The sequence below is a fragment of the Watersipora subatra genome, chromosome 9, assembly GCF_963576615.1.
Source record: "Watersipora subatra chromosome 9, tzWatSuba1.1, whole genome shotgun sequence".
NCBI classification, from domain to species: domain Eukaryota; kingdom Metazoa; phylum Bryozoa; class Gymnolaemata; order Cheilostomatida; family Watersiporidae; genus Watersipora; species Watersipora subatra.
The window spans coordinates 3,571,552-3,593,032 of record NC_088716.1 but is presented as its reverse complement, the minus strand read 5'-3'; the positions used below and the strand labels follow the sequence as shown (position 1 = coordinate 3,593,032).

Here is a 21,481-nt window from a genome sequence, read left to right as displayed (position 1 = left end):
AATGGATATCCTTCCGTGTGTGAATTGGAACAGTGAAACTTTATTTGTTATATAGACATGTGAAACACTTGCTTTGTGGAGATCTTATTCTTACCATTGTTACACAGAACTATTCAACTAGTAAATGTCCGATTGTTCTAATAATCTCATGTGACATTGGTCCCAGTTAAATTTTAAAGTAAGTTGTGTTAAATGGTATAGAGCCATTCTTGTCGAAGGTGTATTTGAGTTGCTTAATTTTATCTTTTTTTTATTCTAATGTTGTACCATTACTTTTTAATAATTTAGTCTTTCTAATATGACTAAATGAATGCCCGGCATTGCTTGGGTAATAAAAAGGTTTTTGCACAGAAAATTTATTTTCATTCAACATATGCAACCTTTACCATCATGACTTTTAAACTTCATATCATAAATGTTTTGTTCAGTTTGAATAAATTGAGAGAAAAACTAAAATAGCTGTAAAGGTGTTTAAATGTGAAATAATTAGCAATTAATGGCTAAATAAAGTATGACTTGTTACAATGGTTGCAAACAAAAGTGAAATCATATATTAATAATGATACAATTGAAACGAACTGAAACAAAATGAAAACCACAAATATGTTGAATTTATAATAACAAAGAGTACATAGAAGTGTGTCTATAAAAAAAGGTGACTGTTGCTGCAGAAGCTATCCATAAAAATCTTGAATACGGCTATACCGGTACCTCTCGATAGTCGATACCGGCACAAACGTAAAAATGAGATATTGAAATTAGATGCATCAGTGAAGCACACGAGGGTACTTTGTCTGGCTGAACCGAGAGAGAATGTACAGGCAATTCCTGCTCAAGAATGTCCATGTGAACATGTTTTAATTTTACAACTTTTAACAATCGCTCTTAGCAATAACCGAAAATTGAAGATTTAATTGTGCCGTTACTGTTGCACAGTTAAAATTGAAACAGCACAATTGAAAATTACAAATGAAGAAAACTGAATAATGGATTTTGAAATAGCTTTTAAAAAATTTTTTAAAAGAAGTACAAACGTAGAAGGTAATATTAATTCAAAACAAACATAATATTTAGCTTTAATTGCGACAAGGATGCTGTAGATAAGCTAAATCAGATATGAACGACTTAGCCTCGTGGTTTGGTGCGGTGTTTGCATACTTGCAGTTACCATCGTTGCGACTTCAATTCCAGTACGATGAGGAATTATCATTGCTAGGTTATAATCAGCTATAGCTGAACACAGTGATGACAAAACAAAAGACAAATAGTGAGATTTATATATATATGTATAGCTTATGTAGAAATGACGTAGTCGTCAACAAAACTACCTTTTACGTTGATGAGAAGTGGCGTGCATCACTCTTTGTTTCACATATGGAAAGACTCACCAGCGATGAGTCTGTCCGAGAGAGCCAGCCAATTGGCCTGCTCATTCCCAGAATGTTCCAGAAATATTATTTTCTCACACGTAGTCGTCTTTGCTAGTCGCCTTGGTTGAGATCATAGCTGGTCAACATTATAGGCAATGATTTATTCACCACTGCGTTGGATGACATGAGTTTCTCTACCTAGATTGCCTAGGTTAAACTAAATTTGACCTTCAAATTTGAGTTGGTAATTGTTTGTAAATATTCACGATGGTCTTTAGGATCTCACCGATGATAGCTTTCAGTAGAAGTTCTTGGAATTTCCTGTTATTTTTGTCTGTTGTCTTTCCGCATTTCACTGGAAGACTTGTTTGCTCCCTGACTATCCTATCATTATTATGTGTGGCCTTGTTTGACGATGAGATCAGCTAAGCTGCTAGTAGGAATTGCAGATACTCAAATGTCAGGCTCAATGTTCTTAATGGATGATCACATAAACTCACCATATGGTCAGAGAATGTTGTTTTATTTAAGTATCCAAGAGAAACACAATATAAAGCACTAACAACCAGAGGTGTGGCTGGTGCAAGGGCTTGCATCTCTATTCACAATATTCCGAGCCTAACCAGGTCAGTTGGCAGCATTTTAACAGCGGGACTTCTGGTTGGTTACCCTAATTTAATTACTATAGCTCAATCCTCCTAAAGGCTCGCTCTCTCCCTAATGGCCATCTCTACCTCACTGGTCAGCGGCTGCCTGGCTATCTGCACTCACTGGCACTTATCACCTCTAGACCAAATCATTTCATGAGGAGTGTCACATTTTTTGCTCTGTGCTCCCCTATTGCCACTGCTGCCGCACTGGAAGCATCACTTTTTTCACGCTGCCATTTCTGCTAAAGTCATTAAATGTTTTAGTGCAGCTGTTTCTTTGCCTTGTATCTTTGTTTTCTGATTAACAGCTACTGTTAGTGGCATCTTATCGCAGGGTACTCTTGTATACCCTTGTCTGTTAGTAAGGTCCAACCAGCAGGCCTCGGCTCGGCACAAAATAGTAGTTGTAGTTTCACGTTCTTCTCCAATTTCAGGCTACTACTTGTCTCCCTTTATAACCCCCTAATCAGGTGGCTGGTAATGTTTGTAGAGAAAAGAGTTGCCTATTGTATTGTTAGTTACCTCAATATATCGCGCGTCAGACGAAGTGTTGTTTACATTTGCTGGTCAAGCCCTTTTAAGCTTGCATTCATTTTTCCTTTGCCCCATTTGTCCTTTCTCCCTTCTGCTTTTGCATCTGGTGTGCCTGGGAGTGTCCAGCCAACCATCTTTTAAGAGTTTGGTACTGCAATTCACAGTGCTTTTATTTGTCATGTCTTCAATAGTATACTGTGACATCTGTACAATGTGGTGTGGTATACAGGGAGTGACATGGTATACAAAGAATGGTATATTATACAGAGAGTAGTATATTGTTATACAGAAAGTTGTATGGTGTACAGATCGTCGCCCACTTTGTTTCCATGTTTTAATGAGAAGAACCATGTAAATATAAGAGAATCTTTATAGTCCTTGAAAGAAGTTTGTTTTAAAGAGAGTATGTGTACTACAAAACATTCTAGAATGCTTGGAGTTGGTATATTCAAAGTTGTAAGACGGTGCAAACAATATTAGGTTCACATTGAGGATCGTTTGTTGTATGCTACTGTAACCATTCACACTAGTTCAATACCAAAAGACTATATATAGCTTAGTTTAAATTCCTACTAAAAATACTAACAATTTGTCACTACTTAATTGTAAAAAAAAACATGTCTGACAAAGAAATCGCTCTTGTTGAAGATTTAGAGCTATTGGTTTCGCCTTTGTACTCTGCATTTGCGTAGCCTCAGAACTAAATGTCTCTTTAGTACAGCAATAATATCTAAGTTTGGGTTAAGTACAGTTTTTAGACTACATGGAAATGTGTGCGACAATAGTTTTCAAGGGCATAACAATCAAGGAAGGACTTCTTTCTTGTATGGAACCATTGCCACAATCTCGCATGCATCTTGCAGTCATTTTATTGTTGTTTTGGTATGTCATCATCTCCCCTTCCTCTCCAACTAGAAATCAATGCCTCACTAACAACACAGAGTTAATCAAGTGTCCATCTAAATACGAGATGTAGCCTTTACTGCAACAAGCATTATTGTCAGGACAGAGAGCGCTGATTGGCATGCGTCAGTCAAGCTACATCTGCGGACTGTACTACTACATTGCTTCTCGAAGGCTCATCGACTAAAATCAATAAGATAAGCTGTGTTGACTGCCTTCATCTGTATTTAGCGGGAACACCTGTTGGGTTGATCGTTCCTTGTTCCCCTTTAGTCTCCGAGTAATTTACTGGCCTCAAACTGGACAGCATCCAAGATTCAAGGGCGTGACAAATCGTATGTCCCATGGCACCATTGAACTCACCGGTAATACCGTTCTCTTTGTATTTGTATTTCAAGTTGTCTTGTCAAGGCGACAGGCTGTATTTAGCACTGATTAGGAATAGGAGGTAGTTAGGATAGGTCTTCTGTGAAGCTACTAGTCTTTACTGGCCAAACTGATGCCGAGATGGTCCCCAGTTGAAAATATCTAGTTGCTGCCATAGAGCTGCCTCCCTAATCGGAAAGACAAGTTACCTCTCCTTGGTGATTCTGCTGTGATTACATCAGCTTGGTCGTGCCGAAGGATGTGCTACTGGGTAGTCAGTCAGATATTTGTAAACCTCTCACGTATGCTCTGTTACTTTTTTATTTTAAAGCCTTTTTGCGGCCACTGCATATCAGTTTTCGCTTGTAATCACGTTCAAGAGATCTTGTTTCTTGTTGCCACAAGAAACAATAAAATTAGCGATTACAAGTAGATGCTGTAAAACAAGCTTAGTCGCGTAGACCTCAAATGTCTACTGTTTATGGTAAGAATATAGTTGTCCTTCACACAAAGTTATCACTCTCTTCTAATAGAAAATTGATTAAGCAGAAACGCAAAAAACTTTATCATAAATTTGCTTATTGAAAATGCTACAATAGCCAAACAGATCAGGTGCCGAGTAAAGCATTTCATAGACTATCATAATCTAGTTGCGCGTGCTAGAGAGAGAGAGGGAGCAACTCCTGAGTTATGACTGTCACACTTAATGTAGGTCTTCCTTAGCAGGTGTTTCATAGAGAGTACTATTTTATTAACAATCATAAAATGCGCCCTTTTATGTTTTATGTAAGCTCTAAATCGTTTAGAGTAGTAAAAACTGTCTGTATTGTGTTGCTGATGTCAAGTTGTAATAGCCTTACGATTATTGGTTAGTATAACTTATCAAATTATAAGTTTAATAATGAGGAATAAATTGATGTTTTCATGCGAATTTTAGACTTGGACAGAATGGTATCCTATTTTAGTCAATGTTGTAAGGCATGTGCATTTTTTGTGAATAACTACCCTGATTGCCACCGTTCAGACAAAGTTGGCCCACTTCTCAAACAAAGGTTGTTATTTCTATATACTAAAGCAACTGTTGCTGTCAATGAGGCAGTGAATTTGGTGGAAGACATAAAAAGTGAAAGTCGTGTTAAGTCGTATCAAAGGAGCTAGTACAGCTCTCTGTGGCCCACTTGGACTCACAAGCTCCCTCGTTATTACTTGCTACATTAAGGTGTATATAAATATATTGCTACATAGCTATTTGAAGTTGTACATAATATATTGCTACATAGCTATTTGGGATTGTATATACTATATTGCTACATAGCTATTTGAAGTTATACATAATATATTGCTACATAGCTATTTGGGATTGTATATACTATATTGCTACATAGCTATTTGAAGTTATACATAATATATTGCTACATAGCTATTTGAAGTTGTACATAATATATTGCTACATAACCAGCTAAAGGTATATATATATATATATATATATAAAATATATTGCTTATAGATCATCACTTATCATATACTAACATCCTAAATAAATTGTCTATCGTATTGAAACACAATTAAACTGGTAGTTGAGATTTTCGTTCATTTTTAGGGTCTATGTCATATGTCAAAACTGTCATATGTTGAATTCAATTTTCCCACAAGAATACATCGTGATATATCTAATTGGTTCAACGGCAAAAAACTTATGATAGTTCTTGAATGAGTACTATAAATAGTTAGCAATAAATGCCTTATTATACAACGTTGTTAACAGATCTGTAAAAATAAATAAATAGTATGTATGAAAGTTATTAATGCTACTTCATTTGGAGACATGTGCATGGAGGCCTAGGTGATCTGTAGGTGCACAGGTAGAAGAAATAATAGTGACTTCTTCTAACTCCACATTTAATTTACATCAATAATATTTTATAGTCTGCTTTTTCTATAGTTTCTATTTATCTAACTGCTTGGAGAAATAGTAAATATGTTATGTTGGAAATTAATTTGGGTTAGATATGTGCAAAGGTATCATGCGTTAGCAAATTAATATGTAGAGATAATGGTAAGTCGAGATTTGACGATGTATAACATTCAGACCCTTAGAAACTGAGATGTTCCCTCAGACATTTTCTTTGTATCAATTTCACAAATGAGATGACAACTCTGAAATTGACCACATTTTGTTGCTTTTTATGCCAACCATAGAATTGCTCTATAAATTTCTTTATGGTGGGAAAGATTTGCTGATGGAACACTGGTTATTTTTGAATTAAAATGAAGGAAAATTTATTACTTGAAGTGCTGTATTAGTAATAAATGCTTTGATGTAACAACTAAAGATGTGGTCATGTCCAAGGCTGGAACAAATGAACAATAATATTAAAACTATTAGAAGTAAGAATGTGACAGACTTAGACTAATGTGTATTGCTTCCGAATTTTCGTGCGTTTGCTAATAAATAACGGATCGACCAAAGGTAGATTAGCTATACGCTAGGAAGTATTTTAACATATGAACTTGTTGAAGCTTCCAGATGAAAATTAGCCTTGTGAAGACAAACTGTTTTTAATTTTCCTTTGTCCGTTGTGACAAGTTCATCTTTCCCAAGCCGACCATATGTTGTTATTTAGGTAGTAACCTTTTTGATGTTACAGTATCTAACTTTTGTTTAGTTTTTTCTTCCATTTATGGCACCTCATATTTGAAGTTATCTCCTCTCTTTACTCTTGGATAATTGAATTACTAAGAAGGTGAATGACTCCTAATATTTTCGTGTCCATTAGTGGTCGCTGATCATTAGAGACTTCTATGGTACATGCACTGTGACAGTGCTTGTTACCATCTGTTTACTTCTCTCCGTGGTGATTCCCGAATCTATTGTTACTTCCTTTTCCTGTACAGCATGACACCCTCAAGCCCCGCCCCTGCAGAGTTGGAGGAAGAAGCCCTTGACAGATTTGATGAAGATTCTTGCATCAGCTCTCGGCGAGGTGAGTCCAATTAGTTCTTTTTCTATTAGTAGCAGCTAGTATTTCTCTTCTTTCTTGTACGGCTGGCTTTTATGCGGTCAATCTAGCTGTATCATTACTATTTATCTATACTGTAGTTGTCTTCTCGTGACTGTGTAGGCATTTTAAAAGAAGACAACTGTTAGGATTTAATAAATGAACTCTTAGTGGGAATAAAAACATTCATTTACAGCACTACTTCATTGAGTTTATAAGACGCTGGTTTACCTCCTGCTCCTCCTTAAAACCAGTCTCTACTCAGGATATATGGAATAAGAATATACCATATAGAATCTTATAATATGGAATATTTCATTCATATCAGGGATAGCATCCTTTTTGTTATGGTAGACTCTGATGTTAGTATTTGATCCAATCAGTCTATAAAAAGCATTTGTTTGTTCTGTTTATCTATGTTGTTAGATTATAACTGGTAAATTCAAAAGTGATACAGGAAACATCTATTAGTTAAAATTCAGTGTAAAGTATTGTGAAAATTCTTTAAAAGGTATTTCTCCAGTTACATTACTTGTAATTGTAATGAACAAATTTGTTTCGGAATTCGAACAAATTGCTCTTTTAGCTTCTGCGCCGGACTGTCTTAAAACCAGTTTCTGAGAGCCAGTCTTATAGTTTGTTATTGTGAAGACTAGACCACTTCTTGTATACTCTCTTACATCAATCTTGCTCTGGAAATGGATGGTTATGTTATTGATGGTCCTTTCTGAGCAGACCTTTTAAAATGTAAAACGAGGAAGATATTGATGGGCGATTGGGTCCGCACTATTGCAGTGGGTATAGGCTAAACATGCAAGTACATCCAATATAACAAGTGTATTTCTGTACATATATGATTCGGGTTAGACCGCTATCTTACATGTCCGAGTACATTGTAGAAACCTCGATTGAATTTGCACAGAGTTGACGTTACTGTCGCACGGTGATGCAGGGTTGGTGTTACAGTAATACGATAACACAGGGTGATTACTACAGCAGTGCAGCAGATTATATCACTTTTTAATAGAATATTAAGTTATAACACAAACTCTATAAATAGAAGTAATTACAATGCTTCAGAATTCAAACATTTAAACACAAGCTGGTATACAGGAATAACAAGATCAGTGTCTGTCTACCTCGAAGTTGTACCGAATATTTGAGTTATTCTCGTTCTAAGTGGATGACACTAATATTGATGCTGAAGGAAAAGCAGGAATTATCCCTTTTACGCGCTTCTTTGATATATGATAATCTGGTTCCGTGTTGCGTGCTATCAGTTCATCAGATCCATCTGCCAACGATTGACCTTTTTTTGGACTTATTAGCATTTATGATTGGCTTTTTTGGTTTCATTTCTGAGTTTCTCCTCTGTAGTCATGATTGCTGACAGTAACATGTTGATATGGTTGATGTATAAAGTCATGTTGCTGAGCTACTGTGGTCTAAGGTAGCTTCTGTTATGTTCAATTTATCACAATCAACCCACAAATGCAGCTCTCATTGTTTCACTACTGGCTGGTTTACTTGTTGTTTATTTGCTGGAATTTAGTCACATGAATGTGAACCAAGAAATCATTGGCGTTTCATTGATTCCTTGAGTCATTTTCTGCTTTATTAGCTTATCTGTCAGCTCAACCCATAGTACCCCGAGTGGCATATAGCCATATACTATGTAGCATGAGTTCTGTAGGGTTTTTTGCCCTGCCATAAATATGCATCTACATGCAAGTAGAAAACTTTCACTTGGACCAGAAAGAGTACTTTATAGCGACACAATGATACAAAATTTAATGGTTTGCAACAAGTCATGTGATTTGCTTATCATTGTTATTTAGCTCGTTCCAATTTGAAGTAACTTGTTAACTATACCAGAAATATCAAGCTGGAAACGTCATAATAGACAGTGTAATAATATGATAGTATAAACTCATGTAATAACATAAAGTTCAATTTTTGTTTTTATATTATAAAATATAAGTACAAATTGATATAAATGGAAGTGAAACATTGAATATTTTACTTAATTTTCAATCTGGTTACTGTGAGGTGAATATGATATGATCATATTAATTGAAATATGCACTTGCGAGAAATGGCATTTAGTCAACCATGTGATTTACGCATACTAAGTGATGTACACAGTTGTACATTGTTATATAGTGATGTACACAGTTGTACATTGCTATGTAGTGATGTACACAGTTATACATTGTTATATAGTGATGTACACAGTTGTACATTGCTATATAGCGATGTACACAGTTGTACATTGCTATATAGTGATGTACACAGTTGTACATTGTTATGTAGCGATGTACACAGTTGTACATTGTTATGTAGTGATGTACACAGTTGTACATTGTTATGTAGCGATGTACACAGTTGTACATTGCTATGTAGTGATGTACACAGTTGTACATTGTTATGTAGTGATGTACACAGTTGTACATTGTTATATAGTGATGTACACAGTTGTACATTGTTATATAGTGATGTACACAGTTGTACATTGTTATGTAGTGATGTACACAGTTGTACATTGTTATGTAGCGATGTACACAGTTGTACATTGCTATGTAGCGATGTACACAGTTGTACATTGTTATGTAGTGATGTACACAGTTGTACATTGCTATATAGTGATGTACACAGTTGTACATTGTTATGTAGCGATGTACACAGTTGTACATTGTTATGTAGTGATGTACACAGTTGTACATTGTTATGTAGCGATGTACACAGTTGTACATTGTTATGTAGTGATGTACACAGTTGTACATTGTTATGTAGCGATGTACACAGTTGTACATTGCTATGTAGTGATGTACACAGTTGTACATTGTTATATAGTGATGTGCACAGTTGTACATTGCTATATAGTGATGTACACAGTTGTACATTGCTATATAGTGATGTACACAGTTGTACATTGCTATGTAGTGATGTACACAGTTGTACATTGTTATATAGTGATGTACACAGTTGTACATTGCTATATAGCGATGTACACAGTTGTACATTGCTATATAGTGATGTACACAGTTGTACATTGTTATGTAGCGATGTACACAGTTGTACATTGTTATGTAGTGGTGTACACAGTTGTACATTGTTATGTAGCGATGTACACAGTTGTACATTGCTATATAGCGATGTACACAGTTGTACATTGTTATGTAGTGGTGTACACAGTTGTACATTGTTATGTAGCGATGTACACAGTTGTACATTGCTATATAGCGATGTACACAGTTGTACATTGCTATATAGTGATGTACACAGTTGTACATTGTTATGTAGCGATGTACACAGTTGTACATTGTTATGTAGTGATGTACACAGTTGTACATTGTTATGTAGCGATGTACACAGTTGTACATTGCTATGTAGTGATGTACACAGTTGTACATTGTTATGTAGTGATGTACACAGTTGTACATTGTTATATAGTGATGTACACAGTTGTACATTGTTATATAGTGATGTACACAGTTGTACATTGTTATGTAGTGATGTACACAGTTGTACATTGTTATGTAGCGATGTACACAGTTGTACATTGTTATGTAGCGATGTACACAGTTGTACATTGTTATATAGTGATGTACACAGTTGTACATTGTTATATAGTGATGTACACAGTTTTACATTGTTATGTAGTGATGTACACAGTTGTACATTGCTATGTAGTGATGTACACAGTTGTACATTGTTATATAGTGATGTACACAGTTGTACATTGTTATATAGTGATGTACACAGTTGTACATTGTTATGTAGTGAGGCTAGGAATATACCTTAACTGATCAACAGAGATCCTTCTCTGCGTAAACGTGCTTTTAGTTTAATTAATGTGATCTTTTAACTTGTATACAATATGTTTCCATGACGCGTATGAAGCGGATTAGGAGTTGTGCGCACGTTGAGTTAACGTGATGAAGTGTTGCAATGGATATTCGCATGATTTGGATTAACTCTGGCGCTTTAAAAAAAAGATAATCATAATTAGCGATGTCGTCTTATCAAACTTCGCAGCGTTTGGAACACTCAAATCGAAATAAAAGTGACTGAGGTGTGAAACTATTTAGAATTGATTTTATGGATATGTGGTGAGCTGCAACAGGAACTTCAGCTGTCACTTTGAGTCCCTGTTGCAGCTCACCGCATATGCTAGTTTGGAGGGTTCAATATGTTCTCAGAAATACTCCCACACATGAACCAGAGCTCTGTATATGTGACTGTCTCTCTCCGCATCTTGTTGAATTAGCCTGCTACACCTGTAGGGATAGCAAACCTTGCTTGAGGCATCAGATGTTCCATCGTGTATCCTTGACATAAATGCTTTGTACTAGGGAGAATAGAGAGTGAGTTCTTTGTGTGCAGTTTCATCTACTCATTGGGAGCTCTGCCAGCAAATTATCTTCCCACCCAGTAGTTCCATTGATCAACAATTGGGCTTGATTGATTATACCGAATGCCTTCGGCTTTGCTTTGTCATTCGCGTCCTTAGACCGCTGGCTTTTATACGGCTCATTCATAGCCTATTTTCATTAGGCATAATTTTTAGATTGGAGAGGTTGTGTAGCTCTGCTTCAAGATTTCATACAATTTTAGTAGTTACTAGTGTTGTGTCACAGTCGTATGAGACACTTGAGATTTCTAGAGGAGTGTTAGATAAGGAGCTATTGATACATACGTCGGTCTGCATCGCTCCTTCCAGCTGCCTCAGCGTCGATCAGGCTCAGAAGCGCCTATAGTCTACTTGCAAGGCTCATAGTCTACTTGCAAGGCTCGAGACAGCCTTGATCAATACTAATTATTGTTAGGAGTTATTACCTGCATCGGGCTATTTGGTAACACAGCTTTGGATTGGCCACTGCACATATGGACTAACATCTGCCATGCAGCTTTGGTGTATCAACTGCGGTAAGTCCCTGCTAATAAGACTATCCCTTAGTTGACTGATGTTTAATATCAAGCAAGGTTTTGCTAGGTTGTGGAGTTCAAGTCATTCGGACCAGATCGACAAACACTGGTCAAAAGTTAAATCAGATAGTCGTGCCTTGTCAGTTCGTAGCAACACCTGAGGTATACTTTTCGGTTTATCGGAAGGGAATCACCCGAGGGCTGGCGTTTGTCTTAATCTATCAGTTGACTCAACTCGCTGGTAGCCAATTGCTGCATTGTTTCATGGTTTGTGTTTTCTACACGCCACTTGAGTGTTGAATTACTTTAACAAAGCAACACATTCCGTTTGGCTTTGTGGTCTAGTCAAACAAATCTACCTTATCAAAGAGTATAACCGCTGGGTGCGCAGTGTATTTCTATTACTCTTCACAGTTGAATGTTGCGTGATTAACATGAGTGAAAGGAAGGCTTGCTTTTCTCCTAGCACCTGCTGCTGTCAGTGTTAATATCACTGGTTTTTGTTGCATTCCTGAAGAACACTGACTTGTACATTCAACCTCATGTCTGTATAAAGAGGAACTTATACAGAATTTTAGTTGATTTGATCAGAAATTATCAGTATTTTTCTATCATTTGCCATTCATTTTGATGTTTAAGACGGTATGTCTGCCAGGATGTTTCAAGATTTAAATCGACCAAACCTGGTTACAGTGAAAAAGCTCAGATAAATCAAAACTAGGATTTTGACCTTTATTGTTCCAAAAAGACTGAGAGACGCGTAACGCTGCAACTTGAATGCAATAGCTGGTATCAACTGTAGTAACTAATGATGTCATTTTGCACATGTTTTTCTTCTGTTTTTAACCTTTTAAGTTTTAAAGGTCATTTCTGACTTGTTAACTGCGATCAAATTTTGCTGATTTCAATCTTGAAACATACTGGCAGTCAGATCACCTCAAACATCAAAGACAATCTCAAATGATAGAAAAATACTGATACTTTCTGATAAAATCAACTAGGATTTTGTGTAAGTTCATTTTTAATCAACCGAATCAATGCAGAACTATTCTGTCTATAATCATCATGGTGGTCATAGTTGTTGTTAGCCTTGAAATAGTCATGTCAGTGGGGTTCAGTCCATGAACTGTTGGAGGGATGATTGTTGATGGAAGTACCGGTTAGCGCCGTTAGCTAATGTATATAAACACACGGGCATTTGATCGCAGTACACTCGCTTGACAGCAGATGTCTGTAAGGTCGCAGTGCATTGTCCATTCTCGGGTTGCCGTGACAACGAGTGGTGGGAACATCTTTGTCTGGGAACAATATGCGTAATTAACTGTCCAACTAGCCAAACCAAAGATCAAGGCTAATGCCTATTCTAAACACCATTCCTTCTGATTACAAGTTTTTGGTTAAAAAAGCCAATTGTAGAAAATTTTAACGTATTGAAAAACGGAATCTCACACTAGCTAGCCTTTTGCATAGCATTGACAACAAGTTCTTTCATTTTCTCATCCGGTTGTTAGAGAAGCGCTTTCAGGCTGGAGTAAATCTGTGAAGGCACAGTGTATATGATAAGCATTCGTATAGTCATACATATTCGTAAAACTAGAGTTGTCTTCTACATGCCAATTTCAGTGATATGTGAAAAGATGGTAGTCTTTTTTTACTAGAGACAAAGAATCCAATAAAACATTTAGCATACACTACATGGGTCTGTTATAAGTGTTGGTTATCATAGCCTTAAGAATATTTAAAGAGTTATTAAGATATCAAGCAACAGATTTTTCTGATGCTTCGTCACCCGTGTGCTTATGGTCAGTGCCCGTCTTGAATCTCATGTATATTCCAGAGCCGAAGCTATCGTATTTCTCCTAAAATTGTATGTAATATTTGATTGAAATGCGAACACTTGTCGTCTACACCTTCACGAACTCAGTACGAGTAGGAAATCCCAAAGCACCTTTATTTGGTTTGTTCTTTGAAGCAGTGTTTGGCCTTTGAAGTTATTACACCTTGTGCAGCTGTCAGAGTCTGTATAGTGGAAGACAATGTAATCAGGTAGTGAGATCTGAATGGATCTCTGAGTCCCATGGAAATGTCTTCAGTGTGCCAGTGACTGTCTAATACACGTCACCTCATCCATCTCACCAAACGAGTAGATGGGGAGTCTACAGATCTTCCAACATGATACGATGCTGCGGAGCTCTAGTAATATGTATGGCAAATTGCTGACTGGATGTAAATCAGCAGTCTGGGAATAACCGAGGGAAAATGTTATGTAATTGCTGGACTACACTGATTTTCCCTATTGAGCATTTAAATGTCTTGAACTAATAATAGTTTGGTTGGTCACTCGTTGATAAGTAGTACAGTCAAACATGGATAACTCGAACTTCACGGGACCGAGCAAAAGTGTTCGAATTATCAGAGCGTTCAAGTTATCAGAGCACTGTCACAAGTCCATGTATTTACTTATTTATTAGTAGATACATGTACATATGCAAACTATAATATAAATTAAAAGCACAAATGGCTTGTTTCAAATTAAATGCTTCTAATGTAAAGTTTAAAACGTTTTTATCAATAAGTATAGAGATTTTTCTATCACTTGAGATTGGTTTGTTGTTTGAGGTGATGTTATTGCCAGGACGTTTTTTTTAGATTGACATTGGCAAAACTTGATCGTTGTTCAAATGCTCAAAAGAAAAGACATCTTTTTCTTTTGAGCGTTTTACCCACGATCAATTTTGCCGATTTTTCTTGAAGTTTATGCAACTTCAAGAAAAAGTTACCAAAGAAAAATCCCTTACTTTACCTGGGATTCGTTAAGAGCAACACTCCGAGGCAGTTCAATTAAAAGTTTTACGAGGTTTAACGGTACATTGTATATCACTCACGCTTTTTGAATGGATACTTATTGAATGTACACACGTATTCTGTGTTTAGGTCAAACGATGAATAGTTTTTTTTAGCTAAGACAACGTATACGTTTAATAAAAACTATTTTTAAGACGTTTTAAACATTCAACATTCCGACGTTGATTCAACACGGAATCAAAGTCGGAAAACTATTCGTCACGGGCTAGCCGGGTCACGCACTCAAGGATTTTCGCCACGCACATACAAAACAACATGCTGTTTTTGTTTTGTATGTGCGTGGCGAAAATCCTTGCGCGCGTGACCCGGCAAGCCCGTGCTATTAATCGTATAGCAGTATAAATCAAATTTGACCAAACCTTTAGAAAAGTCGTTGACAAAATTATTTTGCCGATGGTGGTAATAACAACGCTTATGAATTATGAAAAGATGAGGTTTACCTCTATGGCTTTGAATAAAGTGATTTTCTAAAGCGATAACAACCGTTTCGGTAGCCGTTGGGCAAAAAAACAGTTCGAATTAACAGTGTTGAGTTCGAGTTATCTATAGCAATTTATCATTACGTGGGAGCGGACCAAAGAAACCGTTCGAATTAACCATGTGTTCGAGCTATCCGTGGACGAGTTATCCATGTTTGACTGTATCTCCATATTTGCCAATTAATATATATATATTATGTATATATTTTATAATTAATAAGGATGATATGACCAGCCTTTGAAGATGAACTTAGACACAACTTTAGATTTTATCAGAAAGCATCGGTGTTTTTCTAATATTTACGATTTATTTTGATTTTTGAGGTGATCGGACTGCCTTAATGTTTCAAGATTAACATCGACAATACCTTATTGCAGTTAAAACGCTCAGAAATACTCGTGGAAATGACATGACTATTTGTGCGGCTGCCTGTCTCTTGTAATTGATACCAGCCATTGCATCCAAGTTGCTGTATTTACGCGTCTCTATTCTGCCACTCTGCCAAAGTGCAACTATAGATGTCATAATAGCACATGTTTGCTTGAATCTGAGCATTTTAACTGCAGTTAGGTTTTGGCGAGTTTGATCTTGAAAAATCCTGACAGTCAGACATAGTTAGACTTGAAACATCAAAAACAATTGCAAGTGATAACAAAATGCCGATACTTTGCGATAAAATCCACTAAAACTTTGGGTAAATCTTTGAGGGTGAAGGCTGATGTTACGCTGTAAACCTTTTTCTACACAGTTGGCTCGATGAGATGGCAGGAAGAACTTGTAGGAATTGCGTGCTGAATTAGATTGAATTGGTTTTTAAAGGCTTCAGAGGAGTTGCTAGCTTTATAGCTGTTCAAACTTAACTGTCAGTACATTGGATTGTAAATTATCAAAACATCAGTGATTCACTTTATTCACCTGTTCGTAATACACTTCGGTTCTCTCTGGAAGACTGATTGTCTGGGATCTTTATGTGCTGGCTGTCTTCTAGACTTTAATAGGTTGAAAGGATAAATCTTACCAATCAACCCAGCTCCTCGACTCTCGTGGGAAATTTTGAAAACTTCTATCGCACGAGTAATGAAAACTTTTTAGCTTTATATCCATGCTCTCATGATCACAGTTGGTCTGAGTTGTATGACACGTTTCTTATCTTTGTCAGTGTAGTGACGTCTATGTAAAGGTTTGACTAACCTTGTAATTCAATTGTCATGGGAAATATGTCAGGTTATAGAGAAATGGAGTTAGAGGCCTCTTGAACTGACCCTGACAGATGCATATATAATTATAACATTAAACATGTTTAATATTCTCCACGGTAAATAGGGATGTACACTGGTATTACCAACATTTTATAGGTGCCAGAAAGCTAGTATTATTAGTACATAACACTACGTGGAATATATATAGTCTTTCATTATATTAACTTAAAAGTTCTGTATGCAAGTATTCATTCACTGATGGTTAGTGAGTGGAGATGATTGCTTGCATGAGACTCGTTGCTTTGAACATGCAGCTAACTAAAAGTCAGTGCATTTATTAATGATTAAGCTAAAGGGAAAATGTAGTATTTCAGAGCGTATGATTGGCTCTAACCAAATACAAAAAGGTGTATTTTTCATGCAATTACACATTCTTAATGAGCAACTTTAAGTGACTATTGTATCTTTAGTTCAAGTGTAACAATTCGCTCAAGTCACTGAACAAATGGATAGAGTAATATTTGTGAAAGAGCGCTTGTAGGTATAACCAGTGGAGGGAAAGTAGAAAGTGTTTCATTCTTGTACATTGTGGTTGGTCAACATTTGATGAAAGCTATACATACGGGCAGATCAGAAACTATTGCCATACTTTTTGGAGATAAGGCTACGAAAAAAGTTTACCCTTTGAGCTATGAGTCGGAACTGACTATTTCGTGCAAATTTGGAACACTGTTATTTCTTGTGTGCTTTCTAACTGAGCAAACTTTTTATCATTTCCTTAATGATGAGAACCCATTATTACAGCATATAACTTATCTAATGTCTGTATTTGTGAAATAGACGAACCTTTATGGAGATATTCAGGGTCTTTACCTGCTAGTTGAATGAATTTAAAATGTCTCACACTCTACTCGCTACTGTCTGACATTCAAGTCATTAACACAGTTTATAGCATGCACCACTGTAAACAAACTTGAACATGAGGGGGGCAACTTTTAGCACTGTGAGTTAATACTGACTGCAGCTGCTGCATACATATTGCAATAGTACGTTGACATCGATAGTCGTAGATTTGTAGCTGATAGTCAGGATTTTGATATCAGGGTTGAGCTATGTGAGCTAGTACAGCAGTCAGTGTTAGATTAATACTATAAAAAGTGTACCGAGGTGTCAGTATTGTGCTGGTGTAGTAGTTTTCCTCTCTTGTTTCCTTTCTATAGGCCAATCGTACTTTTCCTTGTGTATGTTTTGTGTGGCTTTTCCTTGCATCATGATTGCTTTCCCATTGCTATCTTTCAATGTGATTGGCTGTTGTACCCTGTGTAGTGAGTGATTGACCTCTGTATTTCCAGACCACCGGCACAGATCACACAAAGACAAACACAGATCTTATGACCCTGTAAAGCATGGTATGTCCCGCCTTCCACTTTTCCTCCATTCCATCCTACGCTATTAGATGTTTGCAGTAGTTGTACCATGACACTGTAAAGGGGTGGTCACACGAGCGCCGAACCGAACTAAATGACGCAAAACGACGTCGCTTTCAGCTCCAAAAAGTTCGGCCGAGGACATTTCTGGCCGAAACGAACCATTTCGGTCCTGCTCGAAATTTCGTGCTGAACCCTTGCTCTTATTGGCTGGTTAAAATTCTAGAATTCTAGCGAGCACACGTCACATTTCTACTTACGTTCGCGTGAGTAATGTTAAAAAAGAAATGGGACGATACTTTTATTTCGTTAAATAAACAACATGAAGCAATTTACGACAAGGTTCACCCGGACTTATGATTGTGTTGCATAAATGTAAGATGTTGCACTTAAGTTTTGCATAAATGTAAGAGAATTGTGATTTTCTTTCGTGTAGAATATAAGTAATGTGTCATATTCATCCTGATGAAGTATCGTTGGCCGATTTATTTATGTAAAACCACAGTACTATGATAAATACTGTTTTTGTTTGTTATGTACTCAGCATAGAAAAACATTCATATGTTAATAAAAAAAATATAATTATGTTGATGGGAAGGGTTGGCAAAATCTTTGTATCGAGTGATTTATTTTGAGCAGCTGAACGATCTTCTGCTAAATCTGCTCTGTAATTATAATCTATAATTGTTCTTCAAAGTTTTTTGTTTACAATAGAAATATTTAACTCAAATACATAAAAACTACTAATGAAACCGTGTCCTGTCTCTATACGTATGGTATCTAAGAAGCGAAGTTACTTCGGTGGCCGTGTGACATGTGCCACGAACCGAACCAGCCTCCGAACCGATCCTACGTCGGTTTGGTGCTCGTGTGACCACGCCGTAAGAAGGGCTTGTTTTGCTTGAAAGCAATTGAAGTTTATTTTAATTAAACCAACCAAAGTTTGCGAGCGGTCCTCGTACGGTTCCTAACTACGCTCTGAAAAATAATATTGGTCTATCTGTTTCCTGTTTATTTGCTACGTTTCCAAACACAGCTGAATCGATTGTTCATGAAGAAATAAATTGAATATTCTACTCGCTAATGATGGATTGTCCAATCAGATGGAAGCTGCGCTTGTGCCTGGCTGAACCTAATTAAGCATAACCATGGCCTGTTTAGCTGCAAGGTTTCAAGATTAGTTAGTAGGATGTCTTATAAAACTTCTCACCTCTTACACTTTCGTTTCTTCTGATGCACATATTCTTATTTGTTGCTAGCGACAAACTTTACAAACCTGTTGTATTTCTCATTTTACGTTTTAAAAATTTACCCTGACAGACCTGTGTCTATGGAAGGTTTTTAATGACACACTGACATAAAATAGTGAAGAAGATGCAAGCACTCTCAATGCTCATGCTTTTCTATAATGGGAGTTGTCAGCTCTTTGTGTTTCAGGCTTTCCCAAACATGCATGTAATTTCCAAGTGTCTTTGTAAGTAGTAATGGAGAAAAGTAGGGTTACACATGCCTCTCGTATTACCCACATAGTTAGTATGTCAACGTGGTTAGCTCAGTAGCTGGTCATATGCACATCACAGTTCCTGGAGAACTCTAGAGAATGGCTAGTTGTGAGGACAAAGGTGTGATGTAGGAGTTGTATACTCTTGTGTGATGTAGGAGTTGTATACTCTTCTCCCACTAGTAAACTTGCGCACTGAGATCTAACTATTCATGCCTCTACTCGCACTGATGGAAGTAGCACTTCCTTATAGCAGTATTTTATGACCACTCATAGCGTATGTATGGATTTATTACATGTCAGATAAGCTGTGATGGAGATCAATTGTAATGCTACAGATAACTACTAGCACTATTGACTAAATATGCTGTCTGCGCCGACATGCACTCTGTAAAAAGCCGTTCACAACTATTTTTGTAGGGCCAAGGGTCAACGGGCATGGCAAACTTCACAGGCGGGGCTATGAGACAGCATCGACTGTCACGAGCAGTGATCTTGAGTCAACTAGTTTCTTTGATTCTGAAGATGACTGTTCAAGCAGGTGGGTTGGGTTATTCCATGACTGTTAATAGCCAGTGGAACTACATAGGTGAAGGTTGGGTTATTACATGTCTGTTAATAGTCTGTGGAACTACATAGGTGAAGGTTGGGTTATTACATGTCTGTTAATAGCCTGTGGAACTACATAGGTGATGGTTGGGTTATTACATGTCTGTTAATAGTCTGTGGAACTACATAGGTGATGGTTGGGTTATTACATGTCTGTTAATAGCCTGTGGAACTACATAGGTGAAGGTTGGGTTATTACATGTCTGTTAATAGCCTGTGGAACTACATAGGTGAAGGTTGGGTTATTACATGTCTATTCATAGCCTGTGGAACTACTCAGGTGAAGGACACCTTTTTGATAAAATGCATTGCAGTAATAGGTTAGGCCCTATCCTCTGAGCTATTTCACTGTATAAATGTTGCATGACATCCTTGTATCAGCCACACATATGACTATGTGAATATATATACAGTCAAACATGGATAACTCGTCCACGGATAGCTCGAACACATGGTTAATTCGAACATTTCCTTTGGACCGTTCCCACGTAATGATAAATTGCTATAGATAACTCGAACTCAACACTGTTAATTCGAACTGTTTTTTTGCCCAACGGCTACCGAAACGGTTGTTATCGCTTTAGAAAATCACTTTATTCAAAGCCATAGAGGTAAACTTCATCTTTTCGTAATTCATAAGCGTCGTTATTACCACCATCGGCAAAATATTTTTGTCAACGACTTTTCTGAAAGTTTGGTGAAATTTGATTTATACTGCGATACGATGAATAGCACGGGTTAGCCGGGTCACGCGCGCAAGGATTTTCGCCACACACATACAAAACAAAAATCACATGTTGTTTTGTATGTGCGTGGCGAAAATCCTTGAGTGCGTGACCCGGCTAGCCCGTGATGAATAGTTTTCCGACGTTGATTCCGTGTTGAATCAACGTCGGAATGTTGAATGTTTAAAACGTCTTAAAAAATGTTGTAATTAAACGTATACGTTGTCTGAGCTACAAAAGACTATTCATCGTTTGACCTAAACACAGAATACGTGTGTACATTCAATAAGTATCTATTAAAAAAGCGTGAGTGATATAGAATGTACCGTAAAACCTCGTAAAACTTCTAATTGAACTGCCTCGGAGTGTTAACGAATCCCAGGTAAAGTAAGGTAATCTGAATAAACTTCAAGAAAAAACGGCAAAATTGATCGTGGGTAAAACCCCAAAAGAAAAAAATGTCTTTTCTTTTGAGCATTTCAGCAACGATCAAGTTTTGCCAATGTCAATCTGAAAAACGTCCTGGCAATAACATCACCTCAAGCAACAAACCAATCTCAAGTGATAGAAAAATCTCTATACTTTTTCATGAAAACGTTTTAAACTTTACATTAGAAGCATTTAATTTGAAACAAGCCATTTGTGCTTTTGATTTATATTATAGTTTGTATATGTACATGTATCTACTAATAAATAAGTAAATATATGGACTTGTGACAGTGCTCTGATAACTTGAACGTTCTGATAATTCGAACACTTTTGCTCGGTCCCTTGAAGTTCGAGTTATCCATGTTTGACTGTATATATATCTACTAGCTGCATTACCCGTCTACAGGAGCAGATTCACGGGCAGCATAAGGTTTATTGAGAGTTGTCTTTCATACGGTAAAACAACTCCAAATATGCAGTCACATCTCCCTCTCT

At 36.8% G+C, this 21,481-nt stretch overlaps 1 protein-coding gene across 7 annotated transcripts in view; it reads left to right on the top strand.

Annotated features, from left to right (window-relative positions):
- The window catches only part of LOC137405393 (segment polarity protein dishevelled homolog DVL-3-like), a 52,180-nt gene that overhangs the window by 6,855 nt on the left and 23,844 nt on the right, over positions 1 to 21,481 (top strand). For 6 of the 7 annotated variants that reach the window (XR_010979753.1, XM_068091639.1, XM_068091637.1 and 3 more), the window contains exons 4-6: positions 6,719 to 6,807; positions 17,648 to 17,704; positions 19,644 to 19,764. Coding sequence is in view for 6 of the 7 variants with exons in the window: in XM_068091639.1 (XP_067947740.1) it covers positions 6,719 to 6,807; positions 17,648 to 17,704; positions 19,644 to 19,764 (267 nt within the window). In the remaining variant the exon portion in view is untranslated. The remainder of the gene's footprint in view (positions 1 to 6,718; positions 6,808 to 17,647; positions 17,705 to 19,643; positions 19,765 to 21,481) is intronic. The other variant, XM_068091640.1, reaches the window with a different exon arrangement.